Source organism: Gopherus evgoodei, chromosome 16 (genome assembly GCF_007399415.2).
Source record: "Gopherus evgoodei ecotype Sinaloan lineage chromosome 16, rGopEvg1_v1.p, whole genome shotgun sequence".
Lineage (NCBI taxonomy): Eukaryota > Metazoa > Chordata > Testudines > Testudinidae > Gopherus > Gopherus evgoodei.
Genome location: NC_044337.1, coordinates 22,778,766 through 22,802,550, shown reverse-complemented (window position 1 = coordinate 22,802,550; position 23,785 = coordinate 22,778,766). Strand labels below are relative to the sequence as shown.

The 23,785-nt window shown below is 41.4% G+C and overlaps 1 protein-coding gene across 7 annotated transcripts in view; it reads right to left on the bottom strand.

Moving 5' to 3' along the window:
* Positions 1-23,785, bottom strand: part of RABGAP1 (RAB GTPase activating protein 1) — a 151,881-nt gene that overhangs the window by 88,927 nt on the left and 39,169 nt on the right. For all 7 annotated transcript variants that reach the window (XR_003996724.1, XR_003996721.1, XR_003996723.1 and 4 more), the window contains 3 exons: positions 23,572-23,746; positions 21,918-22,011; positions 19,080-19,230 (listed from right to left, as the gene is read on the bottom strand). Coding sequence is in view for 3 of the 7 variants with exons in the window: in XM_030535167.1 (XP_030391027.1) it covers positions 19,080-19,230; positions 21,918-22,011; positions 23,572-23,746 (420 nt within the window). In the remaining 4 variants the exon portion in view is untranslated. The remainder of the gene's footprint in view (positions 1-19,079; positions 19,231-21,917; positions 22,012-23,571; positions 23,747-23,785) is intronic.

The following is a 23,785-nucleotide window of genomic DNA, read 5'->3' as shown; positions in this document are numbered from 1 at the left end:
GACAGCACTAGCTGGAGCTGCAGGGAAACACGTGGCCAGCGGTCTGGCTGTGTGATGAACAGCTCTGAGCGCCCCCCCAGCATCCCAGCCGCCTTCCCTGGGGCAAAATGCAACAGGCAGCTCCCACCAACCAATAACCGAGCCCCCGAAGGGCAGGAATGTGAAGGGCAGGGCAGCCGTACAACAGGTTCTGGGAAGGATGCTGGAAGTTGGTGGCTGTTCATCGTGCTGCTGTGCCAGGTTTCTCACTTCCTCCCCCTGGGAGCCCTGTTCTAACACAAGCATCATGACTCCACATTACCACACACAAACCTGCTCAAAGCAGGGTCCTCCTCCTCCAAAGGGTTAGACGATCAGTACCGAAATGAGGAATGTAAGAGGCTTCCCTACAGCTGAATGCTGGTGTGTACTTAAATCAGTTTAGTTTAAAGATACAGTACAAAACACTTAGAGAGATTCCAGCACAAGGCCCTTCTGACAACTCAACTGATATTAAAGTCAGATGGAAAGCAAATCAGGATCTGAAAACACTACACTCCCCCCTATACTATTACAGTTTGCTTGCACATGAAACTTAATCTGGAATAATGTAGGGTGCATATTTAAAACAGATTAACTATTCCTGATTAACTCCCAGTATTGATGCTCTTACACTGGAATAAGAGTGGCTTATTATGAATTAGTTCTCTATGTATTTAGTGCGATAAACACTGCTTTTTAGCAACCCTACCCCTGGTAGCCTCAGAAATGTAGATCTGTATTAAAAACATTGATTTCAAACATATTTCACTGTTTGCACATGACAAGAAGTGCTTCTCCTCATATGAACTTCCTGAACACCTTGTAAAACAGACTGGCTCCCTCAGACTGTTACACAAAGCTTTCTGTCCATATCCAGTATGTGATCTCACTCAGCAAGCAGAAATACACACACTTTCGCACGTTAAAAGGCTTGACTACATGGGGAAGTTACAGTAGTATAAATCAGGGTGCGAATTTAAAGCACCACAGTTATACTAGTATAACTGCCCATATTCTGGTACAAGAGAGAGCCTTTTTCCAGTTTAGTTTATGTCCCTTTGGAAGTGGTTTAAGCTGAACTGAAGAAAAACAAAAACATTCTTATCTGTGAATAACAGTGTCCACATGGGAGAGTTATACCAGTGTAACTAGAGTGGTTTAATTAAACTGGGACAGCCGGAAATATCTCCCATGTAGACAAGCCCTAAAACGTCATACCAGAACTCCAGCACACCTCTGGGTATGGGATCGAGGAATGAAAACAAAGTGCTTTTCCCCTCTTTCCTCACTCAGCCACACTGAATACCTACACATTTGAAATCCAACAGCCAATTTCATAACTCGAGGTAGCAGGCTCCTGTTCCAAAACAACAACTTGACATGAGATTTGCCAGCTACCAAAGAACAGTCTTTAAATTGATATAGTTAAGCCAATGTAAAAGGCTTTTTGGCTATTTTTATTTGATATAAGAATGGCTTATTTCAATTTAGTTATATCTGCTCTTAACTGACTTAAGCTAACCCAGAAGAAGGTATTCTTTACCAATATAAGAGTGTGCAAACAATCGTTTGAACTGGTTTAACTGTATGGATTTAAATTCACCCTTAAGTTAAATCAATGCAGCTTTCTTGGACAGACAAGTCCTTAAACAACAGAAACTAAAATATTATGCCAAACTCAGGTGTATTTAATGAAACGTGAATCACAGCTGGAAAGCATACAGCCCAAAGCAGTCATAGTGAAATGATTACAATTTATACTGACCTTGAAAAAAAGCTGTGTAACTTATTACATTTATATGGGTTGAATTTGGTTAAAATTCCAAGATGAATGTTTGCTATAATTTAAAACCTTCTGGCTCATGCTGACCTATAATCCTGAAAAACATAAACTTGATTTTTTTTCTACTTTCTTCTAGGAAGATTGATTTAATGTTATTATTGGTTTGTACAATAACTGATGGAATTTCTACTTGAGTAGAGAAGAATACTAAAACTGTAGCTAAGAAACGTTATAAACCTTCACATTAAAGTTAGGCACTCACACAAATGTATCGCAAGTTACACAGAAAATAGGCTAACGTCAAATTATAATAGGGAACTGATCCCAGCAAACTGTTACATTCTTTTGATTGCTAAGGGAAAACACTAGCACCCAATTAATAAAATTCATGATGCCTGACAATTGACAATATTAACAAATTTCAAAGATAAAGCCAATAAAATAAATACAAAAGCTTTCAAGGATATTTTCAGCTCAGTTCAACTCTCCTTCCATCACTGCTTATGCATAATTGATGTATATACTTCCTAAGACCCAACTTTCAGAAACATTGCTACACAATGATCAGAGAACACACCTGTGTGGTTCACTCTTGTATGCCAGTGTTAACCTTGACTGAGAAAGGTACAATCATAAAAATATTTTCCTTAAAAAAAATGTATAATGCTTTTAATTAACATGCATTTTAATTTGCCATCAAATACCAATGCTCTTACTAAGTCAGTTTCAGTTAAAAAACCCAGCCTGAAATCAAAGGTTTTCAACTCTCTTCAAAAAAGTCTGAGCTGGGGTTTATTGCATAGTCAAACCACCCAGCTGAAAAAAAGGCCTGTGGCAATGACACTCAAAGAACTTGACAGGATTTTAGCAGACTGCCACTTAGCAGATTTGATGTTTTCATTACACTAAAATCAACCATTTCTTATCACTCAGGAACCTTGCTTCCAAAAAGTGAGCTAGAATTTTTGAGTGTTGAATAAAATGCATTTCATAGAAAGGGGAAAAATCCCCACTCACTTTGTAAATCAGTTTGCAAAATGCCATGGATCATCCTAGATGCACAGTGCTATGTACGCAAGTGGCCACCTTTTGTCCAGACATTTGGATCTGTAATTCTACCTTCGGATAAATACCCAGACATGAAGTGCAGAGATGAGAATATTTAGGAAAACAACCCTGAAACAGTATTTTTGGTATAAATTTACTTCTTTTTCTGCGGCAGAGCAGAATTCAATTACCAAGAGTCAGGTGGTGTTTGTAGATCCCAAGGGAATATTTACTACTGTGCCTATTCAGTCCTAAGAGAAACAGCATGCATCAAACTTTTAATATTTCAGATATTTAAAAACAAGGTAGGTTCTCTCAGGATTTCTAATACTAGGCCTCAATAACAACTGGTTAATAAAATGTCAGGACAGAGCAAATAACTACAGCGAAAATCAGAAACCTCAGAACATACAGATTTTTGATAGAAATACAAAAAACTGAACTCCAGCATTGACAGAGAGATTCCACTATAATAACGGAAGAGAAGCCAATTCTATCCCCCTTAATTTTCTAATTTCTATTCTATTTTTTTCAGAGTTAATGAATTGTGAACAGAATTACTGTTTATGGATTTGAGATTACACAATCTCTGTCAATGCACTTCAGTCCCATTCTTCAGCATCCTCCACTTCCCCAGCTCTCCCAATGCATCCTAGTCCAAAACAGCAGCAACCCATGGTACCAGTGTTCTAAGCTCCTTTTCATCAGAAACCATCAATTATGCCAACCTCCAGAACGGTTCTGTGATGTGCACAAACTGGGATCAAACTGATATTCCAACAGGATTTAAACTAGTTTTCCCACAGGTGAAAGGCCAGTGAACTAATCCACTATAGCACCAAGATCCCATCAAGAATCAGAACCATAAAAACTTTAATTAAAACCATATACTTAATTACACCTGTTCTCAAACGGTTGAATTAAATGAAATACCCTGAAATGTAAACTTCTATTTTAAAATGTTGGTTTTCTTTTTCAGATCTAGCGTATCAATTGTTACAAGAAATGGTTAATAAAAAAATTCTAAATTTCTGTCCATCCAATAAGAGTAGTATATTTCAGCAGACAGTACCAATAAATGATTCATTTGCTAATTTTTTGAATTTTATATACAGTATTTGTATAAATGTATATACTAGTATAATTGCAAGTGCCTATCTCATGCTGCTTGGAAGGGTTTTTAAGAAGCTATCCCTATAGCTAAGGCATATCTATAAGGAGTAGTATTGTCCTTAAAGCTTATTGCCCACTACAACCACAGTGAAACTATATAACACAAAAATAGAAAATCTTAGCACACAGACACAAGTATGAAGATCACAGCCTCACAGGCCTCAATACCACTCCCAGACTTATTACAATCAGATTTGCATATGCATATCTAAATTAAGATTTACATGCCTAATTTTCAGGAATGCTGAGAATCCACAATTCACAACTAACTACATGAAAAACCAGAATGAAGACTTATATCCAGATGGAGGACAGGGAAACACCCAGAATGCAGAGGAACAGGGGTTCCAGCTCCAGCTAGGCAGCAGTAAGAGTGAACTGGAGGAGCATCAAGCCACCCAGGCTATTATAATCTCATCTGGGAGCATGAAGAGACACATGCTGCACTTCTGAATCAATGGACATGGCTACAAAAATCTTCTGGATCCAACACATGGCATGTATGCTCACCCCCACCACTGGAATACATATGGTGGCCATCAGTCGAAAATCCCACAATTCCAGATTAAGTCATTGAGTTGTAGTGTTCAGCACTCTTGAAAATTAGACACATACACCTAGTGTAGATGCGCGTATGCAAATCTAATTGTCATGTATATAGAGAGGGAAAACAAATGAGGCCCATACCAGGTTTTGCTACTGTACGAGTCAGTCTTCCTGCCTCAGAAGTACTGTTATATTTATGAGACAAACATATTTATTCAGTCAAATAATCTTAATGAAAATGTTTTCATCTAGCTTTTTAGTGAAATTATAACATGCACATGCTATTCTGAAATGGAATCCTTCCTGCACTGTCAGATGCCACTCAGGCACAAAAAAACCTCCACTATCCCTGTCTTCTGATGAGAGGTTGTTGGCCTATCACTCAACCACCACCCTGAAGGGGTGGACTCCTTTTCATGTGGTTCCTACCCTCTGACCTGATCAGCTTGGGTGGCTTTACCAGGAATTAAAGCTTCCACCAGCCTAACTCCCAAAATCATTGGAACACACAAGCCTTCTCACCATGTCAAGGTGTAGTCTCAGGGAATGTGCACACAATATTAAGTTCTACATTCAACAAAGCCCTTTATTGACAAAGTTATTGCTCTCATGGGGAGAAACACAAGCTTTACAGCAGTGGTGGGCAACCTGCAGCCCATCAGGGTAATCCACTGGCGGGCCGCAAGACAATTTGTTTACATCGACTGTCCGCAGGCATGGCCATCCGCAGCTCCCACTGGCGGGGAACGGCGAACTGTGGCCACTGGGAGCTGCAGGCGGCTGTGCCTGCAGACAGTCGATGTAAACAAATTGCCTTGCGGCCTGCCAGTGGGTTACCCTGACGAGCCACATGCAGCCCAAGGAATCCACCACTGCTTTACAGGGAAAAGAGAAAGTAACTAGAGAGAAGCCTGCATTTAAAGATTTCTAGAAATAGTTGATACTGATATATTTGGTTGAATTGGCAGTTGCCTTAAGGAATAATGAACGTAGGATTATTCTGGTAGAACATACAAGGGGCACCTGTGCAGCTACTGGATTTTTCTGATGTGCCCCCAAAATATATCCCTGTTGTGCCAAATATATTTTTCTGATAATGCAATTATCTGGTACACACTAATGCTACAAGCCACCTCCCACACATAGTCCTGCATAAATCAACTTCTCCCCTTCCTAATCCTCTACTTTCCCTTCAACATTATAAATTCTTGATTCTTAATCTTCTGTTTTATGAACCACTAAAACACAAGCCACAGCCTGAGACCTACTGACTGGTGTTATATATTAGTCCTGTTACCGAAATGTTGGGTCCACCTAGCTGAGAGCTAATGACAGCCAGACAGGGATAAGGAAAGGTTGCTTTATTTTGCAGAAGAAAGGAGAGTTTTGTATTTTGGTACAAAGACTCTACTTTATACAAAAACCAAGAATTTTTTATACACACTCACACACAGGCTTCGGTTGTGTTAGCATTTGATTGGTGCTTAGCAAACGCTGCACTTTTGCAATTTGTTTAGCAAAAACCGGCTTAGGACCAGCTTTAACTGCTTTAAGACCGATAAGGGAAGACAGTTTAAAAGTTCAGGCTACTCTCTCCGTGAGGTGTTTAATTTTTTTTAATGGTTGCCAGCCCCATGAGGGTAGGGGACTAGACTCGATGACCTCTCGAGGTCCTTCCAGTCCTAGAGTCTATGAATCTATTATAAGGCTACTAGCTGTTCAGGGGTCGCTGCTAACTGTTACAGTCCTTTAGAAAAGCTTAATTGGGAAGTGCCAATTGTGTGTTTTCAAGAAGTTATATTAAAAACAGTTCTTTTCCTGCACCGGCAAAGATGTTTGTATGTTACTTTTTAGAAGCATCTCAGCTAAGAGAGTGCTACAGAAATAGAAACAAATGTACATAAATACAAAATTGTTCCACAGCCTGATATTAAGGTTAGCTGTGACCTCAGAAGGCTTCAAACAGACAGGGGTCTGCATTAGGCAATTCTCAGCCACTAAAACAATGTAAAATCATCTCTCTGCTTGCTGAATGGGAAATGAGTGGGGTCCCATACTGCATAGTTCTGCAACACAAAAGCTGCATTGATCAGAGCTATTCCCATTCCACAACACCAGTGTTCAGGAATATCTGAGAACCTATGATCATGCAAAATGCACCCTCATGGGGTTCAACAAGAAACGTACAACTCCCATTATTGCTTCATTAATCTAAAAACAGAAGCACTTTACCCTTAAGGTAGTGCAGCTCCCACTGAGTTCAATTGGAATTCTGGGTACTCAGCACCTCTGAAATTCACAGCTCTGTTCGAGGGGCATTTCTAGGAAGTCTAAAAAAAATGGCTTCTTTGAAAAGTGTTTTCACCTGTCCACGGAAAGCATGAATCATTTTTACCCCAGGAGAAAAAGCTAATCTTTTAGGCCTGGTCTACACTACGTGTTTATACCAATTTTAGCAGAGTTAAACCGATGTAACGCTGCACCTGTCCACACAACGAGGCCCTTTATATCAATATAAAGGGCTCTTTAAACCGGTTTCTGTACTCCTCCCCGACGAGAGGAGTAGCGCTGAAATCGGTATTACCATATCAGATTAGGGTTAGTGTGGCCGCAAATCGACGGTATTGGCCTCCGGGCAGTATCTCACGGTGCACCACTGTGACAGCTCTGGAAAGCAATCTGAACTCGGATGCACTGGCCAGGTAGACAGAAAAAGCACCGCGAACTTTTGATTTTCATTTCCTGTTTGGCCAGCGTGGAGAGCTCACCAGCACAGGTGACCACGCAGAGCTCATCAGCACAGGTAACAATGCAGTCTCCTGAGAATCGAAAAAGAGCTCCAGCATGGACCGCACGGGAGGTACTGGATCTGATCACTATATGGGGAGAGGATTCTGTGCTAACAGAACTCCATTCCAAAAGACGAAATGAAAAAACATTTGAAAAAATTTCCAAGGCCATGATGGAGAAAGGACACACCAGGGACTCAGTGCAGTGCCGTGTGAAAGTTAAGGAGCTCAGACAAGCCTACCAGAAAACCAATGAAGCAAACGGAAGGTCCGGGGCAGGGCCGAAAACATGCCGCTTCTACGCTGAGCTGCATGCAATTCTAGGGGGGTCCACCCCCACTATCCCACCCCTGACCGTGGATTCCGAGGTGGGGGTGGTAATCTCAGCCATGCCTGAGGATTCTGCGGACAGGGAAGACGAGGAGGAGGAAGAGGACAACGAGCTTGCAGAGAGCACACAGCACTCCGTTCTCCCCAACAGCCAGGAGCTTTTTCTCACCCAGACGGAATTACCCTCCCAACCCTCCCAAGCCACTAGCCCAGACAACGAAGCCATGGAAGCAACCTCTGGTGAGTGTACCTTTTGTAAATATAAAACATGGTTTAAAAGCAAGCATTTTTTAATGATTGATTTGCCCTGAGGACTTGGGATGCATTCACGGCCAGTACAGTTATTGGAAAAGTTTGTTAACATGTCTGGGGATGGAGCGGAAATTCTCCAGGGACATCTCCATGAAGCTCTCCTGGAGGTACTCCAAAAGCCTTTGCAGAAGATTTCTGGGCAAAGCAGCCTTATTCCGTCCACCATGGTAGGACACTTGACCACACCATGCATGTAGCAAGTAATCTGGTATCATTGCATGACAAAGCCTAGCTGCGTATGGTCCCGGTGATTGCTGGCATTCAAGCAACATCCGTTCTTTATCTCGCTGTGTTATCCTCAGGAGAGTGATATCGTTCATGGTAACCTGGTTGAAATTCGGGAATTTAATTAAGGGGACAGAGATGGCCATTCCTACTGAGCTGTTTGCCTGTTGCTTAAAAGAAATCCTTCCTGGCAGGTAGCAAAGAGGGGGGAGGGGAAGGGGGGGAATGGTGCTGAGCTTTTTCGCATTTGGCTAGCAGGGATCTTCCCTGCTACCAGCCACGTGGTGGTGGGGGGGAAGGGAGGTGATTAGCAGTGATCTTCCATGATACCAGCCACGTGGTGGGGGGAAGAGTAAAGCGATCATCCCAGAGAATTGAATGGGGGGGTGGTTTCTACTGCTGCATGTTAACAGGAAAGAAGCAGCACTGAACGGGATTTGCTTGGTATTTGGGAAAGGAGGGCACTGTGTATATGAAGGCTGCAGACGCCGAAAGACAATGGCTTACCATGGCCGCATGCAAGCTGAATTCTGCTGCCCGGACCTGCGTCTGTGAGATCTCTAACACCAGAGCCGCAGGCACTCAATATTAAGATGCAAAATGCGACCTTGTAGTGAAATCACACGTGCTATGTAAGGTGAATAGTGTTGTTCGCTGTGAAAGAGTATAACCATTGTTCTGTAAAATGTATCTTTTTAAATACTTCTCTCCCTTTTTTACCTCCCTCATGCAGCTGCAAATTTTTCAAGCCTCCCTACTCCATCCCGAAGGCTATCTCAGATAAGGCAGAGGAAAAAAAAAGACGCGAGACGAAATGTTATCGGAAATCATGGAAGTAACCCACAGTGAAAGAGCTCATCTGAATGAGTGGAAGGACGTGGTATCAAATTACAGGAAAGATGCCAGTGAACGTGAGGACAGGAGGAACGCTCGAGATGAGAGGTGGTGCCAGGAAGATCAGAGGTGTAGGCAGGAAGATATGCGGTGATGGGATGCAACACTGGGGCTGCTGCGTGATCAAACTGACATCCTCCGACATCTGGTGGAGCTTCAGGAACAGCCGCAGGGTCAGAGTGCCGCTGCAGCCCCTGTGTAATCACCCTCACCACATTCCATATCTTCCTCACCCAGATGTGTAAGAAAGCGTGGGGGAAGGCTTCGTGCACCTGCCCACTCCACCCCCGTGGACAGCCCAACCAAAAGGCTGTCATTACTTTGAAATATTTTTAGTGGCCTTTTCCTTCGCTCCTATCCTCCTTCCAAACTACACCCGGGATACCCTGTCAGTTCTCTCCCTCTTTTTATAATGACTTTTTAATAAAGAATATATGATTTTTAAACTATAGTGACTTTATTTCCTTAAGCAAGCTGTAATCGAACGGGGAAGGTGGGTTGCTTACAGGAAATGAGTCAATCAAGGGGGGGGGGTCATCAAGGGGAAGCAAACACAAAACAGTCACACTGTACCTTGGCCCGTGATGAAACTCATTTTCAAAGCTTCTCTGATGCGCAACACTTTATGGTGTGCTCTTCTAATCGCCCTGGTGTCTGGCTGCACGTAATCAGCGGCCAGGTGATTTGCCTTAGCCTTCCACCCTGCCGTAAAGGTCTCCCCCTTACTCTCACAGAGATTGTGGAGCACACAGCAAGCAGCAATAACAATGGGGACATTGGTTTGGCTGAGGTCTGAGCGAGTCAGTAATGTGCGCCAGCGCGCCTTTAAACGGCCAAATGCACATTCTACCACCATTCTGCACTTGCTCAGCCTGTAGTTGAACAGCTCCTGACTACTGTCCAGGCTGCCTGTGTATGGCTTCATGAGCCATGGCATCAAGGGGTAGGCTGGATCCCCCAGGATAACTATAGGCATTTCAACATCCCCAACTGTTATTTTCTGGTCTGGGAAGTAATTCCCTTGCTGCAGCCGTTTAAACAGAGTAGTGCTCCTGAAGACGCGAGCGTCATGAACCCTTCCTGGCCATCCCACGTGGATGTTGGTGAAATGTCCCTCGTGATCCACCAGTGCTTGCAGCACCACCGAAAAGTACCCCTTACGGTTTACGTACTGGGTGCCCTGGTGCTCCAGTGCCAAGATAGGGATATGGGTTCCATTTATCGCCCCCCCACAGTTAGGGAACCCCATTGCAGCAAAGCCATCCACTATGACCTGCACATTTCCCAGAGTCACAACCTTTCGTAGCAGCAGCTTAATGATTGCTTTGGCTACTTGCATCACAGCAGCCCCCACAGTAGATTTTCCCACTCCAAATTGATTCCCAACTGACCGGTAGCTGTCTGGCATTGCAAGCTTCCAGAGGCTATTGCCACTCGCTTCTCAACTGTGAGGGCTGCCCTCATCTTGATATTATGGCGTTTCAGGGCAGGGGAAGGCAAGTCACAAAGTTCCATGAAAGTGCCCTTACGCATGCGAAAGTTTCGCAGCCACTGTGAATCGTCCCAAATCTCCAAAACTATGCGGTCCCACCAGTCTGTGCTTGTTTCCCGGGCCCAAAATCAGCGTTCAATGGCTAGAAGCTGCCCTATTACCAGCAGGATCTCCAAAGCGCAGAGGCCCGCGGTTTGAGAAAATTCTGTGTCCATGTCCTCATCACTCTTGTTGCCGCTCTGCCGTAGCCGCCTCCTCCTCGCCTGGCTTTGCAGGACCTGGTTCAGCATAGACTGCACAAGAATGCGTGAGGTGTTTACAACGTCCACGATTGCGGTCTTGATCTGAGCAAGGTACATGCTTGCTGTGCTATGGCATTTGCACAGTTCACCCAGGAAAAAAGGCGCGAAACGGTTGTCTGCTGCTTTCACGGAGGAACTGGCAAGGCTGTACCCAGAACCACCCGCGACAATGTTTTCTGCCCCATCAGGCACTGGGATCTCAACCCAGAATTCCAAGGGGCGGTGGAAACTGCGGGAACTATGGGATAGCTACCCACAGTGCAACGCTCTAGAAATTGACGCTAGCCTCGGTACATGGACCCACACCGCCGAATTAATGTGCTTAGTGTGGCCGCGTGCACTCAACTTTATATAATCTGTTTTACAAAACCAGTTTATGTAAAATCGGAATAATCCCGTAGTGTAGACATACCCTTATATTATCTTAAAACAAATCAATGTCTTGATTTAAGTAGATCCTAAAGTCAGGATTAATTGTTTTCCAACTGTTCATTATTTATTGAGTAGAATCAGTATTCACAGCAGAGTATAAAAATAAAGGAACAATTCTAAAAGCGAGATAGTACAAAATAGGCAATTTTCTACTTGCTATGTGATATCTGATTATGACCTTGCTCCTTGTAAACTGGACTATACAGTCACAAGAGACATCCAGACATTATAAAATAGAATGGACAGCCGTTAATTTCCTATGCACTGAGCACTTGTTATATTGGGACCAATGCAGATAGCTTCTAAACAAAGGCAAACATTTTGTATCTGCTCATCCATTGCTTAGCAATAACTGAAAGAATACTTGCTCCCTGCCACTCACTACCGGTTGCTATAGAAACTATTGCTTTTTTTCCATTCAACTCATCAGAATCTAACTTTATTGCTGAAGGCATTTCACAGTTATTAAAATAACTTAGGAATGCTTGATGTGAAATCAATGCTATCTAGGACACTACAAATGTAATGTACCAATAGTTTCAGTTAGCCACTATATTTTGCAAATTACTATTTGTAATCTATCCACAAATCCCAGGAAGAACACAAACTTTCCAGTTTTGACTGTTTAGCACCCATAGAGGTCATAGCCAGCTTCTTCCCCTAATTGAACTTATGAAATAATTTATCACAGGAACCTGGGCTAATGGAACATTCTCTTTGATTGTTTTAAGTCCAGTATGATAGACAAAGTTTTGTTGGCACAACAATATCAGTCAGGGGTGTAAAAACTCCACAGCCACTACCCAGAGGTATGCCAACAAAAACCCCAGCATAGATGCAGCTATGCTGACAGAAGAATGCTTCTGTTGGCGTAGCTAATGTCATTTGAGGCAGTGGTGTTACTATGCCGATAGAAAAACTTCTGTTGTCATAAACCAAATCTACACTGTGGGCTTTGCTGGGATAGTTATACCGGCAAAGCATTTGTAGTGTAGACAAAGCCTCAGAGCGGGAGACACAGTATAACCAAGTCCTAGACTTCTTTCTCTAACAGTTCAGTAGGCAGTGATAAGGCTGCATTTGCAAACAAAAGTTCATTGACGTCAATAGGAGTCTTTCTGGTTATATCCATGGGCGTTGGATCATGCACAAAAAATGTTAACTACAATAATCACCACTGAAGAATAATTTACTGTGTTGTCAACTCCAGCAATTTTATCTGTAATCTTGCATGAACAGTAGTTTTCTTAAAGGCCCAATTGCTGAAATTGTGGGAATACCTGAAAATCGAAGTATTCATTAAAAAAAACTTCTGTCTCTAATCACTACACGGAAAAGCTTGTACTCTAAAGGTTGAAAACAAGAATAAAAAGAAACTCCTGATTTTTTTTAATTTCCTGATTTTTAAGCCAATCTCGTGTTTTTTTAGTAAGCGACTCATGATTTTTTAAACCTTTGGGGCTGCCAATATTCTATTCGCCAACGCTTCCATATCACAGTATTTCTCTGTCCAAAGGTGACTCTCAAAAGTGTTGAGTATTGTTTCTTCAGGTACCCAATAGTGTCTTCTCCCTTAGATTTCAGAATGCTGCTGAGAGCAGACTAATTTCATGTGGGTGCATCTGTCTTAACTTCTCTACAGGGCTCCAGCCCCTGGAGGGTATCAGCCACTGCTACCACTGTCAAAGTGACAGAGATTTCTCTTTATCCCAAAGACCAAGACTATCACATTTGAAGCAAGGAGTCCCTCTTTTGAAGTTCCAGGATAAACAGATGCTTCTCATAGGGATTGTCTGGATCTTTTGATCTGTAGTTCCATTTCTGTCCCCAACAGTGACATGACCTTAATTCTTCTGGCTGGCTGTCTTCCATATACCCCCATGAGTGTAACAATCTGGGATTGCTAATAGCTTTGGAGATTCATGCAGATGGTGCACAAATTCCCAGTCAAAAGTAATTTGGAGAAGTGGGTAAAATCTAGATATTACTCACATGATGAAAACAGGGTATACAATGCTGGCCAATATTTACCAACGGCAATAAACCCAAGGGTGTACACCTCAGGGCATGGTTTTCAAGTATCCCCTATGTCACAACACAGATTCAAAGCAAAAAAAGAAAAAAAAGAAAAAAAAGAAAAAAAAAAAAAGGTCTCCATTTAGAAAACAGTGGAGGACATTTTTATTTCGCTGTTCAGCCGCCACATGGAATCAGGCACGTAGCCACAACAAGCCAGGGGCTGCTCTTACAGAGATTGTTAACATGCAGAAGAAAGCAAAACACAGCTTCTGAAACCATCAAGAGTCTGAAGCCCATCGGGAAGTAAACTGGAATATCAAAGACTATTGATGCAGCCCATGTCCACAACTCTGCTCACAAGAAACAATCCACTGAAAGAGGCCAGAGACTTCCAACGCAGCTGTCAACACAGATACATATTAACTAAGTGTCTCGCTGCCATCTGGGGTCATGAAAAGACTGACGGAAATCAAATGCTGCTACTGAAACAAAGAGGTCAACATCAAGACAAGCGGGGGGGGGGGGGGGGGGACAGACTTACTATGAATACTTAAACAGGCCTATCGCATTACCAGCTTTGCACTGGAGAGCTGGGGGATTGCATTAACTCCTTTTGCAGTTCTACTACAATGAGATTTCTCACTCCTGGAGACATCACCTTTAGAAAACTGCAGTGCCGCTGATTTGGCATTTCCATTAACAGCACTCCTAGCAATAGTCTTGCAAAAGCAGTACTTCTAGGAATGGCTTGTAAAATATGGCACAGCATTATCAGGAAGGTAAAACCATGGCAGTCAGAGCGCAAGGCCTCCCAGATGATTAGCATACACTTCTGTATTGGGAAGTATGACTACTTGGGGAATCTAGCTGTGCAATTTATGAATTCTCTGTGAGATTATGAACTTGCTCTATGGATCTTTACCAAGCTGAAAACTCTATTTTGAAAGAGAAAGCACAGGGCTGCACAGTTGTCCTCTTTACCTCCAAGTTGGACAGAAATGCCAAAGGGTAAGATGCAGGGCTGCCAATAGAAAGTTGTTATATCGGGATGATCATCTATTAAAACACAGAAATTTTAGGCAAGAACTGGTCTGTCAGAGGACAAAGTAATAGAACCTGGTAGAGGTCTGTGATCAGCTGAGGGGCCAGATCCTGATGTCACCTTAGAGGAACTGGAAGGTTATAAAAGGGCAGAAGTTGACCTATTTGGGGTCTTTGGCCTTTTTCACCAGCTCGAGCACAGGGGAGCTGACACAGGAGTCTGAAGAGGCCAAGGGAACTCTGCTTACCTGAACAGAGAGAGCCCCCCAGGGACTTCAGGGAAGAATGAGTGAGAGGGAGGGGCACTGCATGCAAAATGTTTCTTATTCTCTAGATTATCTGTCTTCTCGCATGCTATCAAATGAAGAGCAGCTGATGTTTTAGAATCCTGTGCAAAGTGAGACTGTTACATGTTAGGCCTATCAAGTTGCCTTGAAGAGTAAAGCTGAGAAAGACCCAGACAGCTAGAGTTGCGGGAGAAGATATATGTTGTTTAAGTAACAGGGGAGGGACTCGTACTCATCCCAGGATCTGGGCAGTTGGACTGTGAGATCTATGCTCTCCAGATGGGTTGTTAGACAAAGGATCTGCACCCTAACAATGTACCTAGACACCCCCAGTTTGGGGCAGTGTCTGGCCTCTTTTCAGCCTCTGGAGGCTTAACACACATGGGACCACAGCAGTCTTGTGATCACTAAGGAGGTGGAGCTGAACTAAGTTTGTGGAGATCTGAATTCCTTCTGTCACACTACAGTATTTTGGCTAAGACCACTGACCGGTTCTCTTCAGAACAGTTAAAACAGCTCATGTCAGAACTCCATGTGTAATTGTCTAAGTTAATCAGGAATAATGAAAACCAAACACTGAGACCAACACACAGTCCACAACTATTATAAATCTATTCACTCATGCCTTTCCACTTAGCAAGCATATGATGGAATTGCAGATATCTTGCTGGGTCAGTGGAGAAATTATTCATGTGGAAGGAGAAGCAGAAGTGCCAGCTGCTATTTGTGTGTGCTGCACTGAACACTCTCCAAATGTTATTTTTTAAAGGTGTCAGCATGAAAGAAGTTGATCCAGTCACTTAACCAAAGCAGCTGATTGAAATCTCAGTGAGAAACCTACCTTTTTTCACTGCCCTGAAGCAAACGACAAGGCCAAAAGACTACAGTGTGCAATGCAGTATGATGTAGTGACTAGAAACGATAGTTCATTGCTCACAGCTCTCTGGCAGAGAGGAGCACACCTGAAAGGCTGCAGTATTTTTGATCACGAGGAAAGCATGTAAGTCATTCTTTGGTCCTAAATAATTTTTGGTAGAAGGCTGAACACCAGTCACTAGCACATCATTTCTGTTTTTCATTTTTTTGCTTACACTAGGCAGAACTGACATATCTGCAGATGCCCATCCACCACATGAGATAAAGTTATCTGAAGTATCACATGCTGCTTTGCAGAGAAGGCAGGGCTTGATGCCAGCCAGCACAGCACTTGGTTTTCTATACTGCTCTGTCAGGAAGCAGGTACATCAGTACTATGAGTTGATTTGAGCAGCAACACTGCACCATTTTCAAAGATATTGGTAACTGCTGCAAAGGCCAAAGTGGTGAACTTGCTACCTTAGGGTGATGAAGTTCTCAAATAAGAAGCCTGCTGATTAAAGCAAACTGCATGTAAACCTGAGACACTTCCTTAACCTGTTACCATTTTTTCCTTTTGCAAAACAAGTCTGATGATTATATGCCAGCAGCCAGCTGAGTTCCCTGTAGGGTGGACTGTGCCTGAAAGATTAAGCAAGTTACTACAAGTGTCCACGGAATCACCCTTCAGAGCAGCCCTTCCCAACCACAGAAGAACAACAATGCTGTGTCTGCACTCTACCAGAACGAGCCAACAAACTTGGTTAGAGATGCTTAAAAGATTCTGCCAGCTTTGGCTATCTGAAAGGATGGTCACAGCAGAGCCCTGCTCCCGTCCCGCAAAACCCGCTCCCATTCTCACCAGTTCCAGCACTGTTTCTTGCATTTTTATCCCACTCCCACCCACAAGACTGCAAGACTCCCCCATGCTACTTTTATATATAAAACACTCAATCGGTTAACACTTTTTATATATATGTATAAAAATGGAATTCAGACAATTTTTACCACTAAAAGACAACAACAAATCCTATTTAAACCATGTAAAAAATACTTTAACTTCTGTTATAATAGACATCAAATTTTTTTCCATCCCTCATTTAAATTTAAGTACACCTCTACCTCGATATAACACGGTCCTTGGGAGCCAAAAAATCTTACCACATTATAAGTGAAACCGCATTATATCGAACTTGCTTTGATCCGCCGGAGGGCACAGCCCTGCCTTCAGGGAACACTGCTTTACCGTGTTATATCCGAATTCATGTTATATCGGGTCGCGTTATATCAGGGCAGTGGGGTATTAAAACCTTTATTTTATTTTATTTTATTTTTTAAAAGAAAAACTTGCTCATCAGTCTGTCATAAACAGAATTTCAGCAATGTAAAGCAATTTAGTGTTTTCCCACAAATTACCACAGTCTGGGTTTTGCCCACCCAATCCTGCCCCTGCAACAAAATACATTTTACCCACTATTATGGCAGAGGATCCTTCAGGTCCCACAGGATCCCAGGCTCACTGCAGGAGTTTAGGTCACAACCCTCTCTTCAATAAGTGTCCTTTGCTCCTCTCCTCACTCCCTTTAAATCCATCCAAATTTCTACCAAAAACTACACAAACAAAACCCATACTTCTCTCCTTCGCTGACCAGGTCACTTCCCTCTTTTAATCCTCTTCCCTTCCACTTCAAGGTCCTTGTCCTTCTTTACAGCTGCACACAGTTCTGCCCCTGCTGACATCTTTTCTCTCATCTCCTCCTCCTAAAGGACCCTTGAATTGATCTCATCTCTGGACCTCTGCCTATACAGCTCCTTATCCCTTTTTCTAGGTCTTCCACCATTCCTCACTCTCTGCAGACTATAGAAAATTCAGTATACAAGTTGAATAGATATTTTTTCCCTCCAGACCATCAACCTTTTTCTACTAATACTATAAAAACACTCCTGTCTCATTTTCATTTAATTGATTTTTGGTCACTACAACCAGCACCACAGCAATTCTCAAATATAGCATTTATATTAGAAAGTAGACTTCACTTTCATTTGCTTAAGCCAATTACTCTATGAGATCATATGCCAAAGAGGCTCATTCAATGCTAATTTTCTTCAAGAGGCTAATTTTGCAGTATTGTCTGAATGGCCAGTGCCTATATCACAATGCTGAATCCGCCAACTCTCCCTGCCTGGGACTCCAGGGAAACTTTCAATGCATCACAACCAGGTTATTTCCTCTGCTTCCACCAAGAGGTGAAAGAGTGGAAAGATTTCACAGATTTAAGAAGGAAAATGAAAACCCTTAGTGCATTTACTCACTCACAGACAGAAGGAGTGTGCGTCATGCACTATACTATACTACACACAGCTCATTCCTTCATTCTAGTACCCAAATATTGGAATGGGGACACAAGCGACATGGTGAGCTCCTCACCTAGCAGTTGAAACAATACAACAGAAGCACCCAGGAGATTTTGCTTGACAGATACTACTACCTTCTTCTTAACTTGTGTGATTATGCAACATAAATCAAAGCTTTATTTCCCACTGAGTCTTATTTCAGATGCCCTTCTCCCCTCAGAATAATGTTCGTAATTATTTCTGGCAAATCAGAGTCAGGTTATGTGTAATCAGATAATGGATATCCAAAGGCTGACTCAGACTAATTTTGCTAATTATCTTTTGGACAATGAATTTACACTCAGATGACTTTTGTAATGAACTCTCCCCACCAGTCATTTCTTACACAGTCCTTAAGTACTTCATCATTTGATGAACACAGTAAAATAGGATTGTTTGTGCATAAAACGATCATATCCAAACTCACAATACTGATTGTGGAGAAAAGATATTTCGTTCTTATTTCTTGAACAACTGTTATATTTTGAATTTTGAGAAGCATGGTTGCATGATGTTTGAGATATAAAGTCTTTTCTTTTTCTTTATTATTGTTGTCAACATTAATGTCAGAAACTTCCACACGCTACTGTTGTTCTTAAGAACCAAGATCTGCAAAATTAAACAGCTGGACCAAAAAAACCCCAAATATGCCCTTTAAAAAAACCAAACAAATGTTAACAGATCACATTGACTTGTTTCTTAGTAGCGTAACCAAGTTAAATTTCAACATTTAGGTCCGGATTCTCATTTTAGCTGCAGACAGATTTTAGGGGCAATGTAACAGACATCATCTTTCCAACAGGAAATCTGAGCAAGCCAAAGAATTTAACCAAATAAATCTCTAACAATGACATAAAAAGCAAATAGCTAAATATTCCTAAGAGGCAAACTAAAACAGGTCACAGCTTTATAAACTATTAGTGGAACTATTAGAAGAGAGATATGCTCTATTTGGAGGTAACGCCACAATAAATACTCCAGATCTTAGGGTGTTTTGTTATGTTTTTCTTCCATTATATTGATTTTTTTGGCTTCTGTATTCAGTTATACCCAATAACCTTTAAGCAATACAGAGTTCTTGTAACTATCCACCTTTCTACTAATAAGACATTAAAAAAATAAAATGCACCACTTTACCTTTGTGATGAGAATTCGGTACTTTTCCACTAGGTGGTCATTGTTATGACATCCTGCTAGCAGCTGCCACACCTCTCCTCTCAGTGCCTCGGGAACACCACTTCTCACCAACGCTGACAAAGGCTTTGGCCTCACACTCAAATTGAGATGCCTGGGTGAAGGGAGGGCAAGAGAGAAGTTATGCTCCATCACTGTGGCCCAAGTACAAATGTATGAAAACACGTGGGTAACAATCAAAATGCAATGAGGAATGTGAGATGCAAAGGAGAAAACTTTCAGACAGTCTGTGTGTTGCTGGAGTATCTTTCTAGTACATAGGAGGCTGTAATATAAATGACAGTGTGGGAACATTGAGGAGCCATGAAAGAAACAAATTTAATGGGACACATTTCCAATCTACTTCCATAAACCCTATTAAATCTAGTTTGAAGACAAACATGTCCTGGACCTGCTGTAAGAGACTTAACAGCACAATATTCCAAAGCAGAAAAGCCTTAAACACAAGTACAGAAATACACCACATTCTGTATGATCTCTAGAATATGCATATATGCTGGCTTGCTTTCCTGCTCCTCTCCAATCTACAGTAGGATGATTCCATTACAATTATCTGGCCGCAAAAAGTTAGCGTGTCAGACATTTAAAACAGCAATTATTCCACAGGACCCTTGTACTATAATCTGTTCTTTCACCCTCTACATAAATTCAGTTCTCCTGAATTTATCATCTTGCTAGAAAGCTTTTTAAATACCAGGATTTCCCCCATTACACCAGAAATACAACAGAGCTTGATAACAGGGAGCACTAATCAATTATAATCTATAAAAGAAATAAAATCTGTTCTCAGAAACAAGCTTGACAGAGTTAGAACATTTACAACAAATACAAATCCTCTGAAGAGACTATGAACTGCCTTACCTTAATTTATGACCAGAATTAGTATATATAGTAGGTTTACTAAAACAGTGTCAGACAATATAACCTGTGTACTTGATGGGTAACAGGCTACCAGATATTCCCAACTACTGGATTTTGGAGTGGGAAGAGCATGTGACTCATTTGTAATAAAATACAAACCAAACATGTTAAAAAAAAGTTAAAAGAACACCAACACATCGCTAATTGCAATTAAAAAAACTGAACAGGAGATCATAAAACCATGGCATCTAAGCACCTGAACTCTCTGTTTTAGGATTTTCAATCCTCTATTATGCTAAAAGCTCAAGGATCATTACCTGTAATATTTTTTTTAAGTTAAGAGGGAAACTTTAACACCACACTAAAAGTTGTTACTGCCAGCATTAGCACAGAAGCACTCCACATCCTTAGAGCTGCCAAAACATTTTCAGTGAGAGTGTCAGGTGGCTTAATAACCTTTCAGCCTTGGAAGAGCTACAGAACTGAAGTATGTAAGAAACATTCTTGCTGAGAGAGGATTTGTAGAGCTCATCTGATCAAACTGCTTGTAAGGGGGTGGGGGAAGAGAGGACATCATTTTGTTGCAGTCTTTCCACTCTTTTGTTATATTAAAGTGACAATTTCATGTCAGCACTCCTATCAAATTAGCATAATGTATTTGTATTAAAAAATTGGAAATAAAAACCCTATCAAATTTGAAATGATGGCATTAAAGATCAATAGAGAATCACTCCTCTTAGTAGGCTATGAGTAGCTTGATATCAAGAAAATCTTTGCTAAAATTCATTATATTAGTAAATTTCCTTCCACTTAAATGTGGATTTAATCTGATCTCTACTATACTGTAGCTTTGCTTTTCTCCTTCTTGGATGTAGTATTTCATTTCCCCTCAGCTTTCTGGATGTTTTTTGCTCTGCTTTTCAATGGTGTTAGGAAGTACAGGCAGAGAACCAATACTAGACAGAGACCAAGGGCAAGTTTGAAATGCTTCACCTGGTATTTTGTTTGTGTGATCTCTTTGTGCAATGCTGGCAGAGTTTTGCAAAGATCCCAGTACCAACCTCTTTGAAGGAGGCTCATCTTAGTATGCAAAGCTGGCTAGTTGTTCGCCCAGAAAGGGAGAGTATGGGTTGCATCAGAATCTCTACTATTTAGAAATTCTGTGCTAGATAAATCAGCACTTCCTAGAAAAGCAGAATGACTCATACACTCCCCTGATGGACCCAGAGCCTATCTTCCTTTAATGAGGTAGACACATCCTCATAATCCAATGTAGATCCTGCTGCATTTTTAAGAGTCAAAGGCTAAGGATACTCAGAGGGGGTACGGAGCTCAGCTCTAATCGACCTTGGACCTGGAAGGAGGGATCCTACCTGGGAAAGTATCAGAGGGGTAGCCGTGTTAGTCTGGATCTGTAAAAAAGTCATGCATCTGAAGAAGTGGGTATTCACCCACGAAAGCTCATGCTCCAAAACGTCTGTTAGTCTATAAGGTGCCATCGGATTCTTTGCTGCTTTTACCCGGGAAATGATCTCTGGGGAGCCAAAGTGGAGGGAAAGCTGCAGCTTTCTTCTTCTTCTTTTGATAGTTAGATTTTTTTTATTAGCAAATATAGAGCAAAGTAATACAAGGCTTTACAGAACACCTGTGGCTGCAGTAACCCCAAGAAACTAACATGTTGACTCAATGATTTTAAAGAACACTCAGACATATAAAAAAGTAGAAGTACAAAAGATATCAGACAAAACCTGAAATCAGGTTAGAAAATAAGGGGCATTCTCAATAACAGAGGATTTAATTCACCCTAATTTTGAGAAACAATGGCCGCTCTGCGAAGAAAGAACACACTTAGCTGGCAACCTATCATGTCTGAGAAGACTCAGAAGTACCATTTTCAGAATGCATATTCTTGCTTCTTACCATTTGGACAGAAGATCTCCCCATGTTTCAAGAATTTTTTCAGCACACTCTTTGGAAACATCTCCAGAACCACTCAAGAGAGGTTCATCATTATCTATAATGAATGAGAAGAGAGGAGAAAATGTAAGAACAGGGGGAACTATCCTACCAGGAGATTAGCATTCAACTCTCTACAATTTGAATCAGTTCTTGGTGTATCTGTGCAAAATTTAACAAGGAGGAATACAGTATTTGTAGACTCAATCTTTATATAATCATTACCAGCCACCTCACAATTCAGTCCAGAACAAGTCAGAATGCAAAGCAGGTGTTAACCTAATTGCTACCAATGCAATAATATTTCAGATGTTATCTTGAAAGAAATGTATGGCATTGCTATCAGTGAAACGCTGCACCTCTAGCACTGCTAAAGCAAGTATTTTAAAGCAGCAAGTACCTGACAAACAACTGAAATACTGCCAGTGATAGATAATGTAACATCCTCAACTCTTGATCTTTCAAATGAAAGATTAAGGGATCTTGTTTCCTTTATGAAATATAATGAGGCCATTATAATGTCATTGCATTCATTGCAACCTGAACTGCTTTGCACTTTTCCTTTGAATGCTGTTACTTTTTTGATAGCCCCCAAAGCTTGAATTATGTAGCTTCTAGAATGCTGCACATTCCATCACTAATATGAAAGAGTAGATCAGCACAAGCACAATAATCAGCCCTTGGTTAAAACCAATCTCATAGCTGATATATTCAAATGCTCATTACAAGTAATGTAGATAAAAGCTCTGCTGCCATACAGTATTTCTCTGACAGTGTTGTTCCATGAAATTATTTATACAAAAATACATTCCTTTTGAATGGATCTCACTTATTTTGGTTCATGTGTGAAAAATCTAGAACAGCACACGCAGATATCTGAAGTGGTAGATACTATAATTCAAGCATATTGATTACTTTTCTAACAGTTACTCAGAAACAGTTCAAAAGTCTACTCAAAAAATGAAATGGCAACACAGCTGTCTGAAAACACACCAGGTCTCAGAACGAACAGCATCACCAAAACAGTGAAATAGCTCCTGGTGTGACATTATGCACTACAGAAGCCTATGCTCACTTTTCATTGCAAACATGCAACTTATAAAAAGAATAGGAGTACTTGTGGCACCTTAGAGACTAACAAACTTATCCTGTTCTTTTTGCGGACACAGACTAACATGGCTGCTACTCTGAAACATGCCACATATAGAAAACTCAAACTAAAGCCAACTCCACATTTCTCACTGCTGCAGCTGTTTACATTTGTTTAAAGGAGAGACACTCCATCTCAAGTGCTACTTCAGGTCAGATGCTTCTAAGCAGCCTATCAGCATTTTTAACTTTGTCACAGTGTTTCAAACTCTCCACAGTGTGTCTCCATGCAAATTCAAATGAACCAAGGAAAAGCATTTAGTTGGTTCATAGAAGTGCCCAAGAAATGGAGTGGCAGCTGCAGGAACTGTTTGAATGTTAGTTATCAGACACTCATAGCTTTAAAGTGTGAAACAAGGTCCCATTCAAAAGGTAACCTGTTCTAAACAGTTTTGTTAGTTACCTAGGCTGGCTTCCATTTCCTTCAAAACATGCAAATAAAACAAAGGTTACAGGACCCACTTCTTACCTTCCTCTTCATCATCCTCTGGAGGGGAAGGAATCATTGAGCCCTGGGACCCAGACTGTGGCAATCGAATAGAGGGGCTTGCTGTCGTTTTTCTTCTCTCCCTTTCTGATTCACTTTCTAGACACACAACTTCATATAACACATCTGCGTTGTTCTTCCTGTCCTTTTGTTTTATCTGGATTAGAAAATATACTTGTGAATCAGGCGTTACGTA